The sequence below is a fragment of the Pogona vitticeps genome, chromosome 1 (genome assembly GCF_051106095.1).
Source record: "Pogona vitticeps strain Pit_001003342236 chromosome 1, PviZW2.1, whole genome shotgun sequence".
NCBI lineage: Eukaryota > Metazoa > Chordata > Lepidosauria > Squamata > Agamidae > Pogona > Pogona vitticeps.
The window spans coordinates 87014935-87040431 of NC_135783.1; the positions used below are offsets into that span (position 1 = coordinate 87014935).

A 25497-nucleotide genomic window follows, 5' to 3' on the forward strand; every position below is an offset into this window, starting at 1 on the left:
AATCATAACAGCCCATATGACACTTCTCCAGAAAATCAAATTTATTGTGGCCTAAGCTTCTTTGGATGAAAAATGTGTTTCCTCAAAAGCTTATGCCATAATAAATGTGTTGGTCTTCAAAATGCAAAATGATTCTTTGTTGCTTCTTGCTATAAGCAACTCTGATTAAACAGACCTCTGAAGGTCTTACCGGAAGTTTATCATACTCTGCATCTGATGATGAAGGTGAAACAGCAGCACCAGGACTTGAGGAAGCCAGCTTTGCTGCTGTAGAAATAGGCTCAGAATCAGGCACATATAGAACCTGGGTCAATGAAATTAAAATACAAAGGTGATTTTAGAAATGTAAATAGTACGGCTTATGAGCAGCCGCCCTTTAACCCTTTATGGAAGAAAGGCGACAGAGACATTTAAATAAATACAGAAATAAATACCAACCACATATTTCTTTTTTAAAATGGGGAGTCTCAAAGGACTGTGTGGGGAACTTCACCCCTCTCGGGTTTTTACATTTTTAAAATGTTATTAAGATATATTTTAAAAATTATGAAAACAGAAGTACGTTTATGTACAATCCTTGCTTATCAAGAGCACCTGACATTTGTATACATGACTTACACTCTACATTTTATACTAAATATATTAATCTATGCTTTAGATTTACCTGACCTTTTGAAATACAGTGGTACCTCGCAAGACAATTACCTCACAAAACGACGAATCCACATGACAACAAGGTTTTGTGACCGACATTGCACTTTGCAAAACAGTGTTTCCTATGGGGGAATTTCGCTATACGACGTTTTGGTCCGTGCTTTGCCAGACACTTTTTTAAAAAGAGGCTTTCCTCTCTGGAATACCCTCTTCTTTTCGGGCAGCTTAGCAGGAAAGAGAGTTGTGGTGTGGAGCACTGCTGATAATCGCTGTGCCTACTCACGAGCAAGCAGTGTTTTGCAGAAAAACAAATGTGGCAACAGAGGCTGGTCAGCGGAGCATCGACTGACAGGAGCGGAGGGGCAACAGCTTCCTCCCTGGGCTAAGTTATTCTGATTTGTGGGTATATCGAGGCTGTTTTCTGCAGCAGGGAGAAGCGCACTGTCCTGACTTCCTAGGCTTTAAATTTTAGGGCGTAATTTCACTCCAGGCTTCTCTTTAAATTGTGGGTGGCAAGGGAGGAAAGCCGCACGGTGGTTTAACGCTGCTGGGTGGCTCCTGAGTTACTGGGGATCTTTTCCTTTGCTTGGAGGGACCTGCTTTGCCTCTCCCACTGCCTATCGGCTACTCTGCTCTGCTCATTTTGTTACAACCATCACCACCACCACCACCACCACGTCTGCTGCTCTTTATTTATTAGCTTTGGTTTTCCTTGCCTTTTTGCTGCTGCAGCGGCAGTGGCTTTTCGTTGGTAGTTTTTTCGTTAGCGCTGTCCCCAGTTTCTCCTGCTTGGTTTCTCTTGCAGCGGCGGCAGCCACTTTTCGTTGTGACCTGTTGGACGATTCTAACAGCTGATCGGCGGCTCCGCAAAATGGCTTCCCTAGGGTGTTTTCCGACCGATGCTTCGCAATGCAGCAATTTAAAATGGCTTCCCTATGAGCGATCTTCACACAATGACTATTTTTCCCACTGGAGCACATTAAACGGGTTTCAATGCATTCCAAGACGATGATTTCACTAAACAGCAATTTCAATGGAACGCATTATCATCGTCTTGAGGGGCACCACTGTATGTGCTTTGCTCATCCTAAATTCTATTTTATTCTTAGTCTACATTTTAACTCTTTTAACATCTGCTTTCCTATTTAGAAGTATTTTTACAGCATTATTTTTGCACTATTTGTTTAAATCAGGGGTCTCCAAAATATGGCCCGCAGGCCACATCCAGCCCTCCTTGTATGTGGGCAGGGGGGAGGGAAGGAGCATTCCTGTATGTATGGGATTGCGTGCACACAAACACATGTTTCTTTGGCCCATGAAAATATGGAAAATGTATTATATGGCCCTCACTGTGAAACGTTTGGAGACCACTGGTTTAAATAATCAACATACAGTATATCACAGAAGTGAGTACACTCCCTCACATTTCATAATAAATACTGTAGTATATCTTTTGTAGCTTGGCTACAATGTAAAGCAGTGAGTATACATCTTGTATAACAGTGTAAATGTGCCGCCCCCTCAAAATAACACAACACACAGCCATCAATGTCTAAACCGCTGGCAACAAAAGTGAGTACACCCCTAAGTAACAATGTCCAAATTGGGCCCAAGTAGCCCTTTTCCCTCCCTGGATCTGAAAAAACGAATTGTTGCTCGATATAAAGATGGCCTAAGCTATAAGAAGATTGCCAAAACCCTGAAACTGAGCTGCAGCACAGTAGCCAAGACCATACAGCGGTTTAACAGAACAGGATCCACTCAGAACAGGCCTTGCCATGGTCGACCCAAGAAGTTGAGTGCCCGTGCTCAGCAGCATATCCAGAGGCTAGCTTTGGGAAATAAATATATGAGTGCTGCCAGCGTTGCTGCAGAGGTTGAAGGGGTGGGGGGTCGGCCTGTCAGTGCTCAGACCATACGCCACACACTTCATCAAATTGGTCTCCGGGGCTAGCATCCCAAAAGGAAGCCTCTTCTAAAGATGACGCACAAGAAAGCCTGCATACAGTTTGCTGCAGACAAGCAGACTAAAGACATGGATTTCTGGAACCATGTCTGGTAGTACAATGAGACCAAGATAAATGTATTTGGTTCAGATGGTGTCAAGCGTGTGTGGTGGCAACCAGGTCAGGAGTACAAAGACAAGTGTGTCATACCTACAGTCAACCATGGTGGTGAGAGTGGGGCTTCATGAGTGCTGCAGGCACTGGGGAGCTACAGTTCATTGAGGGAACCATGAATGCCAACATGTTACTATGACATACTGAAGCAGAGCATGATCCCCTCCCTTCGGAGACTGGGCCGCAAGGCAGTATTCCAACATAACAACCCCAAACACACCTCTAAAACAACCACTGCCTTGCTAAAGAAACTGAGGGGAAAGGTGATGGAGTGGCCAAGCATGTCTCCAGACCTAAACCCTACTGAGCGTCTGTGGGGCATCCTGAAATGGGAAATGGAGATGTGCAAGGTCTCTAACGTCCACCAGCTCTGTGATGTTGTCATGTGGGAGTGGAAGAGGACTCCAATGGCAACCTGTGAAGCTCTGGTGAACTTTATGCCCAAGAGGATTAAGGCAGTGCTGGAAAATAATGGTGGCCACACAAAATATTGACACTTTGTCCCAATTTGGACATTGTCACTTAGGGGTGTACTTGCTTTGGTTGCCAGCAATTTAGACATTAACAGCTGTGTGTTATTTTGAGGGGACAGCACATTTACACTGTTATGCCTGTATACTCACTGCTTTGCATTGTAGCCAAGTGTCATTTCTTCAGTGTTGTCACATGAAAAGATATACTAAAATATTTATGAAATGTGAGGGGGCGTACTCACTTCTGTGATATACTGTAGTTTCCCCGCTTTTCTTCAAATTCTTTGATAGGTCTTCTATTTATATAGTTCGTAAGTTTAGCTACTGTAGCATATTCAAACATTTTCTCTCTCTCCAATCTTCTGTTGATGGGCATGTCTGTTCCAGTTCTTAGCCATTATTGCCCTGGCTGCTGTTAACATACTGTATAATTAAACAGTTCTTGTGTGGGCTTTCCCAGATTTTCTGGTGGTATTGCCAGGAGCACTGTCTTTGGCTTCATCTCAAATTCAATTTTCAGGATTTTCCTCATTTCAGCATGAAAGTCTTTCCAAAATTTCTTTGCCTTTTTTCACGTCCGCCACACGAGGTAGTACTATATAAGGCTCATTGGTAGCAATTTTTTATTTTTAAATTCTTCCCCTTCCCGTCCCAAGGTCTCAAACGCTTCCCCGTGGCAAAAAGGAGGCTAAGGGAGTCATGGAATAAAAGAGGATGAGGATGACAGGAAGCTTTTAATGAGTAGAAATTAACAATTTCCCGTGCCTGGCCTGGAGTATGCCAGCCGCAAAGTTGCAGAATAAGATTTTGTCCAATGAGACACAATTGTTATAGTGTTGGATGGGGGTTTCGGCAATTTGGGTTCTAGTCCCCATGAAACTCCGTAGGTGACCCTGAGCTGGTCACTCACTCTCAGCTTAACCTACGTCTCGGAGTTGCTGTGGGGACAAAGTGAGAAAGTGATGAGCTGTGCTAGTTGTACATGACATTAAGCCCAAAATCCTGTTTTAAATACATTAGGATACACACAAACACCATGTGTGAAAGCAGACAGCCCCTTTGGTCCCACTTTACACTTCTTTCAACTGGAGAATCTAACCCAAAAGCATTATTTAACCACAGCTTATTGTGAACCAGAACTAGCTAACCAATCCCAAATCTATAAGCCAACTTTAAACCACGGCTAAAAACTAGCCCACTCTCCTGAGCTGTTTGAGGTCAAGTTAACCATTGTTCCTGTTCTGTGCATATGGGCAGGCTATTCTTCATTACAACCTTCTGGTCAGCATCCTAACATGTGCAAAGGGGAGATCAAAACAAAATCAGTTAAACTGCATGCATGAGTTCATGTGTGACTTTTTCCCCCCAAGGTAAACATGGCCAGTTCACTACAGAGCTAGATGGAGCAATTGTCTGATCCAGGATAAGATAGCTTCCTACATTCATCAGAAAATCACTGCTGTTGTACGTGGTGAGATGTATAATTTCTCGTGTACTGTTATAGCTATGTGAAAAATTATTTCAGAACAGTCTCTCTTAGTTGGCACAAATCAAGCATTTTAGATATAACACTGACACAATTACCTGGCCTGGGACGATGGTATGTGTGAAAAGTTTATTTAGCTCCACAAGTTTATTTGGAGTGATGTTAAACTTCAAGGCTATGCTGTTCAACGTATCTTGGCTTCCAGCCTGTGGGGAGAAAGATAAAGACAATAAATTCTAAAATGTGTTCTTTGTACCCATGCTCCTTAATAGTAACAAATAAAAACTCTAGATTTAGAAGACTGCTTCACTGATTTTTTCTCTCTCTTAGAGGAGGAATAACACAGTCCTGCAGCATCTTAAGACTAACCAATTTATTATGATGCCACTTTTCAAAGACTCAATTCTATGAAATGGACTCCATTCCATGGACATTTACGCAACAGTAATTTTATTAAGCTTTGGATTCTACAGGATTTTTTGTTCATTCTGCTGCAAGTTAAACACAAGTTCCAAGTTTAACTATGGAAATGAATTTTTTAGAGTAGGTGCAACACTGTTGCATATGATGTATTTCTTTTTAAAAATATCTCATACACTGGTTGTTTTTATTAGAGTACTGTATATAGAAATAACACATAGTGGATTAAATAGTTGACTTAGAATATCTGTTGATCTAGCTCCCATTTAAACCAAACAATACTGAGCTCACTCATATAACACTCATATAAGGGCTTGAATTTGACCTCTGGGGATAACTGAAATCAATCAGGTGCCCTGGAACATAAAAATATCTTATCTGTGTAACACAATGTACATGAGATTAATGGAAAAATACTCCATTCTTTTGATCCTGGACAGCAGTGAAGATATATTTGTAGGAACCTAAGTGAAAACAAACATTAATACATTGCAAATCAATATTATTGGCCCACTTGGGTTTCTGTTTATAGCACTAAGTCAACCATTTATCAGTTTCACAAGATAAGAGAGCACTGTATACACAGCAAACTTGTTTTCTACACACTGGATGGGGTTGAGCTGCATTTTTGTGTACTGGAGCTTGAGTAATACAATGCTTTCTATTGTTCCTCTTGTTCCAGCCTTCTTTCATTTGAAGGTAAGAATCTTTTCTCTTTGATTATCAGAGCTTGGTTTTGGGGTGGGGAATTTTAATTTAAACATTATTTATTTATGTTATTTATTTTAACATTAATATCCTCCTCTTCAGCTTGAAAGAATCTTCACACCAGCTTACAGATGACAGTAACAAGACAAAACAGACCCTGCCTCAGACTTAAGAAGAAGAAGAAGAAGAAGAAGAAGAAGAAGAAGAAGAAGAAGAAGAAGAAGAAGAAGAAGAAGAAGAAGAAGAAGAAGAAGAAGAAGAAGAAGAGGCATGTGTTCTTAACATAATGCATTTTTCTACAAGCTACAGAACTGTGTTTGACCAAACTCCGGGAGGCAGTGGAAGACAGGAGGGCCTGGCGTGCTCTGGTCCATGGGGTCACGAAGAGTCGGACACAAATTAATGACTAAACAACAAAAGAACTGTGACTGGCTGCTTTCAGAATTAATTCCAAAGTGATAGTTTTATTATTTAAAATCAAAAAGTGCTTTGGGCCTGGCTAAGTGACAAAAGGTCTCATTAATGTACCTGTCTATATTTTAAGATCTCCTGGAGGGGCCCTCTTGAGAATATGATCACCTTTGGAGACCTGCTCAATGGGCATAATTGAGGTTTTCCTTTTACTGCTCCCAAACCATTAGCACTGCTATTTGTGCTCTTTCTCACTACCGTGAGGGTGTTAATGACACATCTGTTCAAAGTGGCCTTATAAAATTTTGGTTGGGATGTTCTTGTTGTTGGGTTTGGGTTTGTTTGTTTTTTAACTATTGCAGTGATTTGGGTGTGATTAGGGTCTTGATTTTGTTTTCTTTTATATGCATTTTTAAATCGTTTTAATTATGGTCAAAATCCTATTGCTAATGTACACTATAATTTGCAGCAATGAACTACCACTAGTTAATGAGTCCTCACTTGCATTCCTGGTGATTCTGCAGTCATGTGACTTGGAATGTGAGGACGAACATGAGCAACAATCAATCAGCTAGTGGCATTTCATCAGTGCAATTTACACCACCCACACTTATGCTGGCATATATAAGCAATAGGATTCTAGGCAACATTTGCTGTCCATTTTGAATGCTTTTTTAAGTAGAAAAGGGGATTAAAATGTAATTAAAGAATCAAATGGTGAGGAAACTCTGGGGTTTTGCATCTTCATGCAGAGGGTAGATATATGTGTAGAGATCTCTCTCACATATTCTGAATGCTGAGAAGAAACAGTGACTCAGCCAAAGATTTGTGAAATTGACCAAGAAGAGACCAAGTGGCTAAAGGGAAAAAAATGTAATCTCAATTTTCATCACATAATCTCACTGGTTCTTCAACATGCAGTAAGGACTGCATCCCATTGAATCCAACAGTACTATCTTCCAGTTAAAAGTAAATAAGTAGAGCTTGAAAAATGCACTTGTCCACTCGCCTGTGATAAGTGAAAAATGCTGCTCGACAAATCACAGCTCTCTCCCTGCCACCCTCCTTCCCCTCCGCCTGTCTCTCTCTTTCTCTCTCTAATCTTGCAGTCCTCCCCTACCCGCTCCCATTGCAAAAGGAAAACTGCCCTCTTCTCGTAAGAAGAGAGTTCGAGCGGTACATAGAGATATAGCTCTGTAGGAGAACGTAGACTAGTCCCATGCTGGAGAATATGGAGATTCCCTGCTTCCAATTTCAACCGAACGAGGACACATCCTGGGGTGGGAGGGAACTGTGGCTTCTTAAGAGGCCGGGCACTTTTGCTTTCAGTTTTATTTTTGCTGGAGACATTCAAAAGAAAGGCATTCAAAATACAAGCTTCGTGACCCCACATGCACGCAGGTAATAAAGCAACCCAAGTCTGAATGTATAAATCAGTGATTGCCAATCCCAATAAATTGCAAGGCTACAGGCTAAAGTGAAATTTTTGACTGACTGGTGAGACAGTCTAAAAATTTTCAAGCCCTGTGCATAGGACTGCATTTCTTTTACTGTATATACTTAAACCACAGTACCAAGTAACAATGGAATTTTGTCCTCCACTCTGTGCATAGGCATCCTTCAGTCTCGAAAGACTATGGTAACATGCTCTGAATTGAGGAGTGTCCCCTCCAGAGCATGAAGCCTGAGTAAAGTAATATGGAGGATAGGCTGTTACCCAAGCAGCAGATCCCCCCTCTCCACGTTGCTGAAATGGTCCAATGGAAAGGCAAGAGCCAATACGACTGGTTCTGGCAACGTCGCAGGAGTTGGCAGAACGACAAGAACTGACTTCAGGACTCCAGCTCCGGATTTTGCCTCTAGGTTAACTCCTGAAGCCTTTTCCATGAATGGATATAGCCACAAGGCAGTGGAGGTTTGAAATCGGAGTTTTCCTTCTCCTAGATGGGCTGCCTTCCATAGCTGATGAGCCCCACCTACCCGGCCTGCTCTTTAATAGTGCAGAAGTATGATCCAACCTTTACAACTTACCTGCCTCCCAGGTGTATGCAAATCTAATTGGCTTTCTTATTTACCATATTAGGGCCAGAGATACAGTCAGCGTGTCCCAGGACGGGGCTCGGTCCTGGGACACGCTCTTTTAAAGCAGAAAGTCCCACCCCCTAGGCCCAACCCCCAGGCCATGTGGTGGGGTAGACAAAAAGAAACCCCAGGGGAAAAAACTCAGCAAATTCTCCATGCAGACATACCTGGCCTTCAGCCTCAGCCCAGTTTCCTAGGGGAAAGGCCCAGGGCCCTGGGACATGCACTTTTAAAGCAGAAAGTCCCACCCCCTAGTCCCACCCCACTCTGTAATATAGCTTGATACATAGTACACATAGGTTGACATCAGAGGCAGAGGAGGAGAATTGAGGAAAAAAGGGCAAAGAGGGGGGACCACTATATGGGCAGAATCAGTCTAAAATTCTACCAAAGTCAAAGTCATTACTAAGTCATTCAGATTTTTTTCCTGCCAATCTTTCCCAAGACATTTATTGTTTCACTAAGCACCCAAATGAAAGGAGTACAGTACGAGGTTGCCATTGAAATTTTATTTTTCATTTTCCTGAATTTTCCTCACCAACATCTGTCAATTTCCCTGACCACCATTCAAATATAACCACTAGTTAAAAAATGAATAGGTCATGTTGCATTGATACAAGTCTTAATGAAATGTTCCACTTTACAACTATACAAGTCGCAACTGCAAAAATATTTGTCAAAATAAGAGATTTAATATTACCTTCTTTCAACATTAACTGCAGCAACATCTGTTTTGCAGTTGCACCAAAAATTACACCAGATACAAACTTCAAGTAAACTCTGAATGCCAACAAATGACATAACATTTTGTTACTGTTTTAAAGGTACACTAAAAATTATATAAACATTCTATCTAACATGGTTTCCTGAAGCCACCTTATGAAACTCATAGTTCTGAAATTGCAGTAATAATCAAGTTAGAAATTAGAATATAAGTAATCTGTTTTTAAAGATTAAAGATTTAAGATATAAAACAATCACTTCTACAGTTTTGCAGCTTTTCCGATTTTATGCAACGACTCATTCGCTTCTTGATTAGCTTACAAAGTTCTTCATACAAAAAAGGTGCCAATGGTTTTTGGTTTTAAAATCTTTGTAAAAATGGCTCACAGTCTCCAGCAATCATTTTCATGAAAGCCATTTTGCACTTCATGAGTGGATCTTGCGTTGCAGCTTTTATACAAACTGCAGGTTTACTGTGGGGGAGTTTTGCTTTTTCCATATACTTCTTGATGCTGTCAAGAACAGTCATAGCTGTTGTAGCGGGCCACTCTGAAGCCTCTACCAACTCCGGCCTCAAGGAGTGCTCACTACTCTTCCTTAAACTGCTGCCACCAATTATATTCAATATTCAAAAAGGACAAGTGTTTCTTCCAAAACAAAACTTTTTTATTGGAATAACAAAATTAAAATAAGTAAATCACAGGTAGATAATCAAGTTGTAAATCACTGTTTCTCATTCACTGTACCACACACAGACTTTTCCTCACTGACTACTTTGGCTCACAGGCCTTCAAACATGCTAATCACTGACTCTCAATCTAACAATCTAACAATCTCCGTCTCTCCTCTCTCACACCTCACACACCCCTTTATATATTCCAGCTCCTCCCCCTTCGGCACCACCCTCCATCCCCTCATTGGCTGATGTCCCACTGCTCAGCTGTGACGGACAGGTGAGAGCAGGGCTGTATGTTACAGCTGTATCAAGGCACTTAACATTCTTCAACCACCTAGTGGAGCAAAATTTCAGGGGAAATAGTGTGATTCCACTCATAGCAGTGTATGATGGCCTCCTAGCTTACACTCCTGTTTCTGTAACAGCACTTCGCCTATGGAATTCCCAAGGGATGCCAACTTAGCTATATGTCTGCTAAGTTTTAAATAAGCAGTAGAATTTCACCAGGCTTTTGATGGATCATCATCCTCTTAGAACTGCAGAGCTGGAAAGGACCCTGTGAATCATCAGCCCCTCTCAGGAAGAAACCTCTAGCTCCACTGCCGCTGAGCTATCTAGCAGTTATACTGTTTCAGTATCTATCTTAAAATGGTTTGTTTCTGTTCTCTTTCTCTTATAGTTTTACTTCATTTTTTAAAAAAACTGTTTATCACCCTGATGGCTTGGGTGGACAACAAATCAATTTATAATTACTTCTAATGACAAGTTATGAAACATAGGTAGAAAGGTTTAGTGAAATAAAACCCCACGGTTGATATTCTGTAATATCATATTAGTGCTTATTGTAGTGCTAATTGTACTGCCATGTTTGCATTCTTAATCAGCCCAAAGCTCCTTTTTAAATTTCATCCTCCTCTGTAATTGCTAAGCATAATGCAAGACCATGTTTTCAAAGCATACTTCCTGGATTAGAAAGCTGGAATTCTTTAACAAGCATTTTTAACTCAGAAAAATGGAAACTGATGGCACGGAGCCCACAGAAAGCTATTGCCTTAAATGGCAGAAGAGTGTTACCTTTGAAATGTTCCCATTCACCATCCCTAGTCACTGTTGGTTCCACAATGGAACCAATTACCTCAGGAGGTGATAAGCACTCAAAACGCTAGAGACATTCAAGAGAAAACTGGACAACCGTCTGTCAGATCTCCTTTGATTTGGATTCCTGCATTGAGCAGAAGGTTGGATTTGATGGCCTTATAGGCCTCTTCCAACTCTATGATTCTATGATTCTATTTCTGGGCTCCTATGCTGTATAAATATTCCCAAACAGACCTGATCAGTCAGTAAAGTATCACCAGGTCTTAAAAAAATGAAAGGCATGATGGTGTCTCCCACAAAAATTTCCTTCCCTGCAAAGGTGCAATGGTATTATATAGCAGGGACAAGGAGCAGTTCCAGGGATCCAGAAGGGAGAAATATTTGGGAGGAAAACAAAACAAGTAACAGAGGGCTAAACTGTTCCAGCCCCCAACAGCCCCACACCACATACATTTAATTGAAATAAATGGAGGTAGGAATCGGAGCTGGCAGACCTTTAACCTCCTCTTCCAAAAATGCCCTTGTAACAATTTATATGGTACTTACTGTATATTCGACTGTACCATGAGGTTTCTGAGAAACCATTTTCTTTTCTTTCTTCTCATTGGTTTTGCTTTGATTGTCATCTAAAAGAGAAACCATGAGAACAATTATGTATGCTGAACAGGCCTCAAGTCAATAATCTATCACATATGCATACTTTATAGCAATTAACAGGTATTACATGATATACAGTAAAAACCAGAAAATTAACTCAATACTAGAGATTGAGTCACACAGAAAAGCTGCTTTTGTCAGGTATATGCAACTTCAGTAGGCCTATGGATCTTCAACACTATTGTTGAAGATCAACAGGCCCAGAAATGTGAGAATATATGAAAATAAAATTTACATCCATGATAGAGAGGTACATGGAACAGCAAAATTGACCTTGGAGGCTGTATATCTCCACATATGGTTTATCCAAAATCTTTGGGGAAATATTTCTCCTAACACAGAGCATTCTCATTTCCCACTATTATTCTAAAATCAATTTCCCATACACCTTTATCAACACAGCTTGGAAATGAAATCTTCAGCCACAATAATCTGCAAGAAGTACAAGTGAATATCAGTTCCTGGTTTTTTTAAGTCATTACAATTATCTGTTATTCCACTTAATGTGATAACTACACACAAATATTCGACATATTAAAACATTGTATGGATATCGTGCTGCTCAGGTAAATCAGCATTCGTTCTGTAGGTAGATGATAAAAATAGAATCCACTGGCAAAAATACTCTTGCCAATTTATATTTCTAGATTTCACCCATCCGGAAAAAACAACCAACATCTCATTAATAAGCTGCAATTTGCCACCAAGAATTGCAATATTTCCCTTAATCATCATCATATGCCGTCAAGTCAGTTCTAACTTATGGTGACCCTTTCCAGGGTTTTTAAGGTAGAGGTTTATCATTCTCTTCTTCTGGGGGTGCCTTGGGACGCTGCAGCTTGCCCAAGGCCATACAGGCTGACTGCGCTCATAGGAGGCACGGTAAGAAACTGAACTCCTTACCTCTGGCTCTGCAGCCAGATACTAAACACCTCATTAATAAGGAGTAATTTGCCACCAAGAATTACAAAATTTGCTTTATACAGGTATAAATCAGCAATAGGATTCTGACCAACCTTATTCTCCCTGGTAAAGGGTTCTACTTAGTCTGACTGCTTGAATCAGTTAAATTATGAGGCTCACTCTCTTACACACACATTAGCAGGTGGAGGAATCATCTTGCCTGCTTTATTTTAACTATTTAGTTCCTCCTGCTCATTCAGATTGAGATGGCAGTACGAAGAACAGTGCAATGGATTTTCAAATCCCTGCTTAGCCACGAATCCTTGTATTAAGAAATTTACACTGAGATGCCTTAATTCACAGAGTTGAAAAGTGGGAATAGGTTTTAAAAAAACCCAGCTATTTGTATGGAAGACTGAACACTGTTGAAGAACAGCCAAGATATGTGATAAAGTAACAATAATGTAACCTGTCCCTCACACAATTAACAAGCACACAGAGAGGGCGCGGATTGGATTTGTCTTCAGTATGGAAGAGATTGTCACTCTCTAATTGGCCTCCTCAGCCACACTAGGTGCTGTTTCAAGTCCTCCATACGAAGCACGTTACCATTGTCTTTCGAGACTGAATGATGCCTACTAGTGGAGAGAGTAGCACTGCATTTACAGACCCACCCACTCACACACCCCGAATCAGTCAGGGCAGACGTCTCCAGAGGGGATTTTGCGGTGTAAGCACCATCTTCTGCAGGCATGATATGGACTCTGAATTCGCACTTGTGCATATGTCATGCAGGTTCATGTCTCCAGATGTTTACAACAAAGTGTGAGCACCAATAAGGGGGGGGGAGAAGAATTCAGGGGTGAATTAGGGGACATAACTCTATTCTCCTCCTGCTGCAATTATTAAACCTGAAAGAAATAACACTAGATGAGCTGATGCCTCTATTCACAAGCCACATGGAAGATCAAAGTCTTGCCCTAAATCTCAGATAGGGAACTCCAGTATGATTCAGGATCACAAATGCACATTGTAACATATTCAATAAGGCCAAAATCCTATTGTGCATGTAATGGCACAAATTTTTTTGTGCTTGGCTCGTCATTCGCTACATGACTGGTCACACAACCAAGGGACAATGTAGCATACAACAGACAGACAGCAAAATGCTTCTCCCTGCGCATACAATTGTCCTTACACAATCGCATAAGAAACGGGATTCTGTCCCACAGATTTTATTTATATTTAGCAGAGCTATGTGTATAAAGATCTTTGGTATTAATTTCCAAAGCCAACCTTCCCCAAATCTCCACACGTTTGACTACCATTCTCATAATGTCAGGTTTTGAAAACAATGTTCCAACATATTTGGGGGGGGGGCATCTGACTGGGGAAGGCTGCATAAGGCATAGTGGGTCACATACATTCTTTAGGATTTTATAGCACATAAAGGAAAGTTGAGGGGGAAGGAAGACAAAAGGTTTACATATTATGTTCATCAATTAAAAGTGGATCCATGGGCGCACACTAAATCTAAAGGTGGAATATAGATCAGAAAAGGCTGTATTCCACTGGAGCAAATGTTGAATATTACACCCTTCCTTCTACATATAGTGTATGCAGTGTGTCTAAAGTCACAGATTCATCTGGCGTCATGACAGGGAAGATCATTCGAGAATCTACAAGATCAACAGAAGTTCTGTGTACCGCTCTCTGTTGACAATGGAATTGCCTGTTTGCAATTTCCTGTCATCTAGCGTTTTACTGCCTTGCCTGAGGCTCTGAGCTTCAGCATGCCTTAGCAAAGGACCTTGTATGGGCATTAGTTATGCATAAAATGGAGAAATACTCAAGTTCAAAAGGCATTGTTTCTATTGTGCTAGATGGAAGACATATACTGTATATTGTCCTCAGGAGAACACACACGCAGTACACTCTGCGGTATTACTACCTAAAACTAGCAGGTCATTTTCAGAAACAAGAAGAAAAGACAATCTGTTTTCTAAACATAAATAGCAGAATTTTATTAATATTGTCAGCACTGAGGGCATCCTTATTCAGACACGTGTGTACATACTGACAAAACGGGGAGTAAGGCTGCCACTACACTGGCAAGCTGAATCTGAGCAATTCAGCTTTGCTGAAGCTTGATTCACAGGCTATTTTATTCAGAAAACTGTGGATTGTTTCAGTGTCCACACTGGTTCCTCAGTCTAATGCAGTTCGATCTGTGCTGCAGCCTACAGCCCCCCCCCACTTCCTTTGACCCTCATCTTCTGCCAACCCTGGCTCTCCTTTTATCATTCACTGTAAAGCCAAGGGGGCTAATTAACGTGTTGCATGCCACTAGGGAAAAGAGGCAGCCTTTCAATGTTCTCCATAACATATATAAACACATGCCACGGAAACACAGTCGTCTGTTGTAATTCATCAGAGTTGGTTCTATTTCATATTGATTTTTATCCCTCTTTTTTTGTTTATGCAAACTGGTATCTCAATGTAGTCATAATGTGATCTAGCACCAAACTGAGCCGTTTGTTTTTTAAAATGAAAGATATTTCAGAGTGATTAGAGAGAAAGACAGCAGGGGTAGGCATTCCCACATCCAGCTTAGAATATCACAAGAACATCACCTATAGTCGATCCTCCCATTCCTCCTTGTCTGTCGCTCTATCCCCTACACATCACATTGGCTCCCCCACCAGCCGGAAACCTGTCACCTTTTAAAAAAAAAATCATAGAATTTCACTGTTCTCCAAGAATTCAATTTGTGTACCAGAAAAACTGAATTACGCTCACAGTTTCAGTTCCACCTAAAAATCCACTCCTTCTTCATTCCAGCATATAATTAGAGGACTGAGCATAATTTTTATTGTTGCTATTGTTAAAGAAGTGGGAGTTGAAAATTGTTGCTTAATGGATTTTTCGTGGTAAGAAGACAAAAAAAGTAGCAAGAAATTAAAATTACAAATAAATAGAGCAAACATTTTAAATACATTGCTATTAACACACATCTGCATAAATTTAAGTGATAATAAATCACATTTCTGCCAAAAATACTGTACATTCCATTCAACCAATTACAAAATATATAGTTAAGTATCATCAAAAAGTCTGTGGTGTACATTCAATACTCTTGTCTTATTTTCTAGATTCTTTCTTTCTTTTTTGTCTCCTCTACACCGAAATAACAATCAGCAGATTGGGATCAGTGACTTGCGTACCCAGCAACAGGTAAGGCTGCCTGTAATCCACAGTCCAAGAGAAAGGCTTTTGAGTTGAAAAGTTGGGCATAACTTTGAACAACTTCTTTGCCATCTCACAGTTGCCGTGATCACTGGACCTGTCCCCAATTACCGATCTGTAGCCTCAAGAGGGCAAACCCCCTTCCCATTCTGGACTGACGCTTTTCTCAGGGTCTTTACAGGAGGATGCAGCAGCAGCAACAGCAGCAACCTTTGAGGCCTTCCTTCTGAGTGACATCTAGCAATCAGTTCTTGCAGAACTCTCTATGATGGTAGGTAAAACAACAAGATACCATAGATAGCTTTACCTACAAGAACACTGGCCGGTCACCTAAACATGACTCAGAAAAACCCTGCGATTTCTGTCCTGTAAATCTTTCACAGCTTGCTTTAAAAAAAAAAAAAAGATCTTTGCTGAACTTCCTGCCAAGTCAGCTCAGCCTGGCTCAAAGCAAGCAAGGCTTAGAGAAAATGTAACATAAGGTACAGCACTGTGAAAACCAAAGGGTCCTGGAATATAGGCTGAGCAGGTTCCTACCAGTCTTCAGTACCAAAGCAATCGAACAAAGTCTCTCTCTTCTTCAAAGGCTCTGTTGAGAGAGCGGCTGGGGAAGGGGCTTGCCCTGGTCTCAGCAATCCAGCTTCGGCCAGAACCAGGAAGATGAGAGGAGTCCTTACTTGTCCCACCCCTCACTCTGAGCACGGACCTTCCCTGTAAAGGAACAGGAGGATTCTAACAGAGAGAGAGAGAGAATGAGCACTGAGCCAAATCCCAGTCAATATTTATTTATACTGGCTTGGTCACTTCTCATAAATGCTGATTTCATTACATGGGAGTTGTACACCCAATAACTCAACAAGTGGCTTTTGCAATGAGAACCATAAAAGTTACACTGGGGAGCTTCTGTACATATTCATTAAAATCACATTCCCCCCCAAAAAAATACAGTGGTGCCTCACTTAATGAGCGCCCCGTTTAACGAAGAACCCGCATAGCAATTTGTTTTTTGCGATCACAAAAGTGATCGCATTGCAATCTTTTTAATGGAAAAAAATCGCTTTGCGATGATCGGTAAGCGTTTCACTTACCGATTTTTGCATAGCGATGTTTTAGAAAACAGCTGATCGGCGGTTCCAAAATGGCCGCCGGAAAAATGGCCACCTGCAGTGTTTTCGTGCCCTTTTCTCACATACCGGGCAGCGAAAATGGCGGCCGCATGGAGGATTTCTGCATAATGGTGAGTTTTGTGCCCATAGGAATGCATTAAACGTGTTTTAATGCGTTCCTATTGGCTTTTTTGCCCTGCATAGCGACGAATACACATAGCGATGATTTTTTCGGAACGGATTATCATCGCTATGCGGGGCACCACTGTACAAAAGGTGCATGAGAGAGAATCACAGAACTCATTAGGGATAATCTGGAATGTACAAAGTATGACATATTAAGACATTTGAGATCTCAACAAGTATTTTGCTCACTCTAGAGCTCAAGACTCCTTTTTGGATGCACACCTCAATGTGGTAAAGGGGTTTGAGTGAGACAGGGAAGCTAAGAGCAATGTGATCAGGAGTCCAGACTCTGTTATGAGCCTGGATACTGAGCAGGATCACCCAAAGTGGTTCAGAAACCACACTAAGATGCATAAGTGTATATATAAGTGAAGATGCATATCTTCAAGTGTAACTACAGCATTAGCAGAAGAGAATAAATAGTTCCAATGGTAGCTACTGGGCAGCAGTGTCAGCTGAAGGTGACACTAACAGAGGAGGAATGTAGGTGAAACTCAAGCTAATTTTAGTACTTTGCAGAAGGCAGCAATGGCTGTTTCTTACGTTAAACGTAGGAGGCAATGGTAAATCACTGTTGAACTTTTCTTACCTTGAAAACCCTATGGTGAGGTACTAGTCCAAAATGAAACAAGAGATAGTGCTGGAAAATGAGACTCCCAGGTTAAAAAGCACTCAATCAATTACTGGGGAAGAGGTAAGGACAAGTACAAATAGTGCTGTCTCTAATGATGCAACTGGATGACAGCTGAAAGGACATCTAGTGACTGATGTGCACAGAGGTGAAAGGGAAGTCTTATGCTGTACAACATATATAACTGGAACATGAAACCAGAAAAACATGAATCAAGGTGAACTGGAAACTGTAAAGCAATAAATTGAATGTTTAGGCATTACAGTGACTGGTATCACGAAACTAAAATGGACTGGAATGGGACATTTTCAGTCACACAGCTACAAATTGTTTTACTCTGGAAATGATAAACTCAGAAGAAATGGGTGGTCTTAATACAGCAAGATGTAGCATAGGCAGTTAGGGGCTATGATGCAAACTCTGACTGAATAATATCCATCAAACTTCTGGGAAAAAATATCAATATAAATATTATGCAGATGCATACTCCAACTACAGAAGAAGCTGAAATTGAAAGCTTTTATGCAAGCATCCATGTCAGATAAGGGGAGCAGGGCGCGCTCTCTCACACAGGAGGGCGGGGTGCACTTGCACGGAGGGATGGGGTTCACTCGCAGAAGGCAGGGGTGTGCTCATGCGCATGCATGGAGGGGAGGGGCATGTTCACGGGTGAGAGGGGCACCTGTACATGTGGTTGATGGGCCGTACGGGTGGGCGTGCATGCGGGGTGGGGCAGAAGATCTGTCTCCGCGACCCAATCCTGCCATGGCCACGAACTGGCAAAGGGTCATGGACTGGGGGTTGAGGACCCCTGCTCTAGGTCACATTCTCTGTGTTGCAGCTAAAGGGAGTACTTAGCTGCAATGGTGGGATCCACAGTCAGAACTGTTTGTTTCACACAATGTGCCTCTCTTGTGCATTCCAAATATAGGTGTGAGGTCCGCCACCCCAACTTAACTAGCAGCTTTGTTGTCTCCATCAGCTCTAGGTTGCTGATAATGGTTTTATTCCTTTGACCAGGAGCTTCCAACAATGGTTGCCTGTCAGGCTCATTACCACTCTCCTGCACCCCAGGGGAGTGAGTTTCCCTCACTAGTCCTCCACAGTTCAGTAGTAGACACTGGAGTTCTGGTGCTGCTTGGTGGTATGAACGAGCCAAGTCCAGGGCCAGGCTAGGATCCGTTTAATAAGGGGTGGCAGAGGTGGCCAGTGGCAAGCAGTGGCCACTGTCATGCTCCTCAAGGAGCCTCCTTCTCCTCTCACAGTGGTGCTTGCACTGTGAGCACCACAGATGGGGTGGGGTGGGTGCTGCAGGACCCACTGGGCATCATGGGCCCCATGGATCTGGTGCAGCAGGAGCCTTCTTTGGGGCCGGTGTCATGGAGGACCCTCTCCCCTGGCCTTGGCCTCCTGCCCCAGAGAAACTACTTGCCGACTTCTGGTATGAGTTGTCCTCCCAGTCCCAGAACAGTTCATCCACCACACGGAAGAGAGGCTCCACCCTTCTGCTGATGAGCCCCAAGTCTCCTCCTCCATTGACCTCTCAGCAGGTGTCGCAGCCCCACAAGACTCTGAACCTTCTCCTCCCTCTCCTCTAACCCTTCCAGTGGGTCTTGCTCCCACCCAGCCAGGTGTATCTTGTCCCCCTTCCCTTCTCCCAGCCTTCCTGAAAGCCCAGAGTAGTTGCTCCGCCCAGGCTCCCAGAAATAGGTATGGGGCGGGGAAGGCTGATATCCTTCCTGGGGCACTGGCAGTGACCTTCTCACAGTAGGTGTACACCAAATCTCCACCTAATGCCAGATCATGTATTTCTAACTAGGAGAAATGCATATTTATACAGAGTCATACCAATGGGCCATCCTAGCAGATGGCAGCTCTGTGGAATTCTCAAACAAACCCTTTCTAAGAGCTGTTATTTCAGAAGTCACGACTGACTTGCCTTTACAACTCGGAGAGGGAAGTTATAGGTTATAGTCCATTATGAAGACACAGCTGCTACTAAGCACTTCCCACTTGCCATTTAGTTACCAGATTTCACATGTTACCGGCTTGCTTTCTTAAACTTTGGTTATGCATTTGGATTTGCACAATGTGAAACGAAGAAAGTGTGAATTCCTGCTTCTTAAAACTGGGATATCTGGATTCTTGTTCATGTGGAGTGGCTGCACGTGAGCAAGAACCTCTCTTCTTCATGCTCTCACAGCTCATCAGGGGAAGGAAGCAATGGTGGAGATGTTAGAGATAGGCACTCCTTTTCTCATACATTAAGTAAACCAAATATTTTAAAATCTAAGCAGCATTTTAACAAACACTGGATTTCAAAATTACGTTGATTCTGATATTGTTAGCATGCATATCTAAGGTAGATGTTGATTTTACATCAACCGCAAAACAGCCCCAGTCCCTTATAGTCCACTATAGGATTCACCGGAGAATGAAAGGAATGTATGTACAAATGCAGGCTAGCAATCCTCAGTCAATTAGTGGTTGCTGATTTACAAAGTCTTGATTTCAAACTTTGCCCTCTTTAGTGGGGGAAAAATGTGTCTGACAGAACAATGTGAATCTCTGCAACAAACAACGGCTGAAGGAAACCACAATGTAATTATTAACTACGGAATGCCTAATCCTGCTAATGGTATTGTGCCATTAGAGATACTGAAACAAAAGCCAATAAAATGAAGAGCAGATCCACTGGCTTGCAATCTGGAACAGGTTTCTGCTAAATCAAATTGTGGTGCATTTCCTCTATGCCTAGCCAGTCTAAGATCTTGCATCCTACCAATTAGGCATCAAACTAACCTGCAAATAATTCAACAGATGAACCTCTTCCCACTTGGGCATGGAAAACTCAAAGTAAGCCTGCCAGAAACACCACATCAGGCATAAAATACAGCCATGAGACATGGATTACATGCTTATGTGATAGATGGTAAAGTTTCGATTGGATTTTAAATAAAAAATGAATATAGGCATTTTAGAGATAAACTGTTAATTTCTTATCCTTGTGTGTTGAAAGTCACTCTAAAGCAGGGGTGGGCAAAACTGGCCATCCAGTTGTTGCTGGGAGTGCAATTCCTTGAGTGTTTTATATGATCTTCTAGCCTTGGAACCATCTTATTTCATAATTTGCTCATTGATAGAAGTTGATCGTAATGGCGCCTTTCGATGGCTGAGAAATACTTCCATTTGCACAAGGTGGAGCACTCCAATTTTTGCCAAGTCCCAATTTGTTCTGCAATGCTCCATATCCAATCTAATCTGCAGCACAGCAGTGTAACTAGCATGCCTACAGCCTTCCTTGAATCACACTATATTAGATCATTTTTGGCCCATCTGTAATATTCAATTTTGGGGGCAAGGTTTGAGGGCATGTGGGGGTGTCCCAGTTCCAAAGGTTCCTGGATAAATCAGACTGTCTAGATCCATTTCATTCTGACTCCAGGCCTGGTTACAGAACAGAGACAGCTTTGGTTGCCTTGGTGGATTACCTATGCTGGGCACTGGACAATCCAGTGTGCCCCCATTGGTTCTGCTGGACCTCTCAGCAGCTCTAGGGTGCATTTCTGGGATAGATATTGGAGGTCCCATCTTATAGTGGTTCTGATCCTTCAAGGTTTACTGAAGGGGCTGCCATAGGAAGGACAGATAAATAACAAAACAGTGAGAAGACCAAGAAAGGGGAAATATTGGAAGAGAAACTAAGAAAGGCTCAAGCTCAAAACTGTGAGGAGATAATATTCTGAGCATTTCGCTCTGGTGGTAGACAAAAAGGAACTGAGAGGCTCAAACTAAGGCACGCTTAATCGGAGGGAAGGACTTCCTGCCAAAAATACTGAGCTCTGGGATGGTCTAGACCATGTCCTCTGCAGGTGCAGAAGTCATCAGTGTGAGTCACAGAGGCCACAACACATAACAGGTTTTCCCAGAACACTGCCAAACTGTAGCAGCAGAGAATGCATCCCATGGTAGCCTGGGGAAAGAGATGAAATTAACCCTCTTGATCTCCTGAGGTTGCTCACCCTTGGTCTAAATAAGCCATGGAGTGTATTCATTTCCCTGCCAGATGTACGTTTTGTATTGCTTTCATCAGAAATGGAAATGTGGTTTTCTTTAAAAACACACAAATCCCAAAGACTTACTGCAGCTCTGATTGCCACATTCAGATTCACAAAAGGCAACAAAGGCAACATGATCAGATTCCTTTTCCGGAGAAAGTGTTGGCATATCACTATCACTCTTCCACTAACGACAGAAGGAAATGGTCTCATCTGAGGGTTACTCAGAAGGCTGAAACTGCTAAACTGCTAAGCAGATTCATTACACCAGAAAAATGTTTTATGGCTCCGCAAAGAAACTGTCCTAGATTCTCCAGACTAACTTCTTTTGAACCTTTTCCAAACAACTCAGGCAGCCTGGTCCCATCCCATTATCCTTGTGATGTCCTGCCAAATGACACTCATTCTTGCAAATTCTATTTGTTCTTCAGAAGCATAAAAGTGCATCGTAAATGTGATTTTGGGGAACAGACTGCTCTTCAAATCCATCCCTACAATGACAACCCAAGTTATCTGAGACTTAGTGAGAGAGAAGGGAGACAGCTGAAGGGAAGATTTATAAAATTATGGCAAATTGAATGGCATGGTGAGAGAGATAAATGCTAGTACTCAGAAGACATCCAGGGAAATCAACAGAGTCAGAACCGACTAAAGAGAAGTACTGTGCCACTGGCTCTCAACACACAATAAACTTGTAGAATTCTCTGCCACAAGAAGTGACGACAGCGATTAGATTTAATGGACTGAGAAAGAGAGCAGGTGGATTTAAAGAGGCAAGGTAACCTGTGGCTACTGATCATGACATTCAAGCCCTTAACAACAGTTAGGGAGGGAAAGCAGGGCATCAGCTTCAGCCTAAAGCATCAGAGAAGATGCTCCTTCCTCTTGTTATCCTACCATGCAAATGAATCTGAATGGTAGAAGACCCAGGGCAGAGAAGAGGAAATACTGTTTCCACACACCCCACACCACCAAATGTTGGACAAATTTGAAAGGGGATGAAGTAGATTCCATGAAGGTAAGGCAGCCACAATACTGAAAGCTGTCGTAACCAACTCATCCACCACAGCTTTCAAAGGCAGAGGAATGTATCCTGTTCTGATAACTATCAAACACTTTGCTAATTCTCATCCAACAGTTTTATATATATATACACACAGTGGTGCCTCGCACAACGAGTGCCTCACACAACGATGAATTCACACAACGATGCCTTTTTCTGTTAAATTTGCTGCCTCACACAGCGATGTTTCCTATGGGGGATTTTCACACAACGATCTCCCTTTTCGCTCCTGTAAAAGTGTCTTACAATGTTTGGACGCTGTTTTAAATGATTGCAATGGTTAGTCCACCTCCTGAAACCTAAGCAAACTGATTTTGGTGTTGTTCTGACACTTCGTTAATTTATGATGATTTTTTGTTTTTTCCATTGGAAACCATTAGACAGACCATCCAATGGTTTCCAATGGAGAAAATTCAAAAAATCATCATAAATTAACGAAGTGTCAGAACAACACCAAAATCAGTTTGCATAGGTTTCAGGAGGTGGGCTAACCATTGCAATCATTTAAAACAGCTTCCAAACATTGTAAGACACTTTTACAGGAGCGAAAAAGGACTTCGCAAAGGCATTGAAATGTATTGAGTCGGCTTCAATACATTCCAATATAGGAAACATTGTTTCACTCAACGATGTTTCCTATGGGGATTTTCACTGAACGATGGCAATCCGTTCCAATTGGAACGGATTAACCGGTTTTCAATGCATTCCTATGAGAAATGGTGTTTCACAGAACGATGTTTCATAAAACGTTGATTTTTTTGGAACCAATTAACATCGTTGTGTGAGGCACCACTGTATGTATGTATGTATGTATGTATGTATGTATGTATGTATGTATGTATGTATGTATGTGTGTATATATATATATATATATATATATATATATATATATATATATATATATATATATATATATATATATATATATATATATATATATATATATATATATATATATATATATATATATATATATATATATATATATATATATATATATATATATATATATACACACACACATACATACATATACACACACACATACACACACACATACACACACACATTTAAGAATGGATTTTACAGTCTCTGCCAAGATCAATACGATAATTATCTTCCTGTAACATTTCTGACATGCAAAGGAGCTTATAAACTATAACATGTTTATACATTACATATTGACTCAGAGACATTATTAGTCAGTAAAGGCAACACAGCAACAAAAGGAGAAGCACTACCTCCTATCACAGGTTACTTACACTTGAAAAACGTTTAGGGATTTCAAAGGAAGTAATAACGAACCTACCATTAAACTCACCAGTACTATAGAATCGCTTAAGATCTGTGCGCCTGATATCCTTTGGCTGACTGCTCTTTTTCTTTTTTTTCTCATAGTCTTCCTTTTCCCCGGAATGCTTGCCGTTTTCTTGAGAGGCACTGCTTTGCACCAAAACATCTTTGCTTCCATCTTCTTTTCCCGTGGACGTTCTACCCACTGGAGTTCCACAAGTATTTGTAGGAACTGTCTCTGAATTTAGTTTAGCTAGCCTCTTCTTTTTCAAACTAGGAAGAAAAAAAGAAAAGGAACTGTAGAAATATAGATAATAAACTTGCAGGGGGGAAACTGGCTAACAATTTAACAATTATAAGTGTATACAATTTCATTTTGGTTAACTAACTACCAGTTACTAAACAAAAAAGATCTGGGTCTAATCCCCTCACTGACTTAACTATTAGAGCTTCATGTGATTTTATTTCAGCAGGAAGGATACTGCTGCTGTGTCTCCCTTCCCAAATCAGTCTGGTAATAAGAGACCTCATACAGTATGAGGATCATGTATAACCTTGGCATAACTTTTTCCAAAAGCCGAGACAATGGCCAGAGTTTTGTCAGCTTGCACAACCGTATTAAGAGTAATCATATAAGCTCTCCTCCTTCTCTTCTCCTCAACTCGGCAGGCCAGACCTCACACTTGTTTAAAAAACTGGGCCACAACTAGTTGTGCAACCAATCACACAAATGGGAGCCAGCAGGAGGGCACTGCTGTGTGATTGTCTTTACACACACAGCTTTCCTGCAACTGGATTTTGAGCAATGCTGGGAAATCTGTTGAGATGCAATGGTGAGGGTGCTTTTCAGGTAAGATGAGAAAGGATCTATTATATACCTAGGTAAGAAACAACATACTGTATTCAGAAACAATATTATCCTGTTGAATGTATTGGGCTAATATCTATATATTATGTCACCACCAAAACCCATAATTTCACACTTAGCTGCTCCAGGTCAGTTTTGTCAGTTTTACCATCTTTACGTTCAGTTTTGTTTTCATAGAAACATGTTATTCATCTGACTCAAGGTCATTTACCTCACTGCTCTCTAATATATGTCTATTCTATGCTGCCTATAAACATCTACAAGAAAGAGATGAACTACTCAAATGAAGAATGAATGACCCTTTCATGTGAAAATGAGATTTAATATCATTCCCATTTGTTACATCTTCTCTTTGTTATCTAATATTTTTAGTTATATTGACAAGTCACCTTGGATCGAACGGAAGATGAGACAAATGATGTGGGGAAAAAACAGCACAATGGTAAAAACACATGGATTCATATCCAAAAGAGCCCAGGTTCACCCCTGGACATCTCCTCACATAAGGCCGGATAGGACCTGTGATAAAGACCCTGGAAAGTCACTGCCTGTTAATGCAGACAGTACTAAATTAAAGGGACCCACCATTTGATTCCATTATTAAAGTATATTTAGCAACCCAGATATCAATTAAT

The 25497-nt window shown here is 41.3% G+C and overlaps 1 protein-coding gene and 1 long non-coding RNA gene across 8 annotated transcripts in view; one reads left to right on the forward strand and one right to left on the reverse strand.

Moving 5' to 3' along the window:
• The window catches only part of NCOA7 (nuclear receptor coactivator 7), a 95961-nt gene that overhangs the window by 38563 nt on the left and 31901 nt on the right, over positions 1-25497 (reverse strand). For 4 of the 7 annotated variants that reach the window (XM_072997047.2, XM_072997055.2, XM_072997032.2 and 1 more), the window contains 4 exons: positions 24011-24267; positions 11398-11477; positions 4832-4939; positions 191-304 (listed from right to left, as the gene is read on the reverse strand). In XM_072997047.2, the coding sequence (XP_072853148.2) occupies positions 191-304; positions 4832-4939; positions 11398-11477; positions 24011-24267 (559 nt within the window). The remainder of the gene's footprint in view (positions 1-190; positions 305-4831; positions 4940-11397; positions 11478-24010; positions 24268-25497) is intronic. The other 3 variants (XM_072997063.2, XM_072997050.2, XM_078383381.1) reach the window with 1 other exon arrangement.
• On the forward strand, positions 5766-6032 carry LOC144585976 (uncharacterized). The gene is made up of 2 exons (XR_013540634.1): positions 5766-5852; positions 5964-6032. It is a non-coding gene; the product is annotated as an uncharacterized LOC144585976 (long non-coding RNA).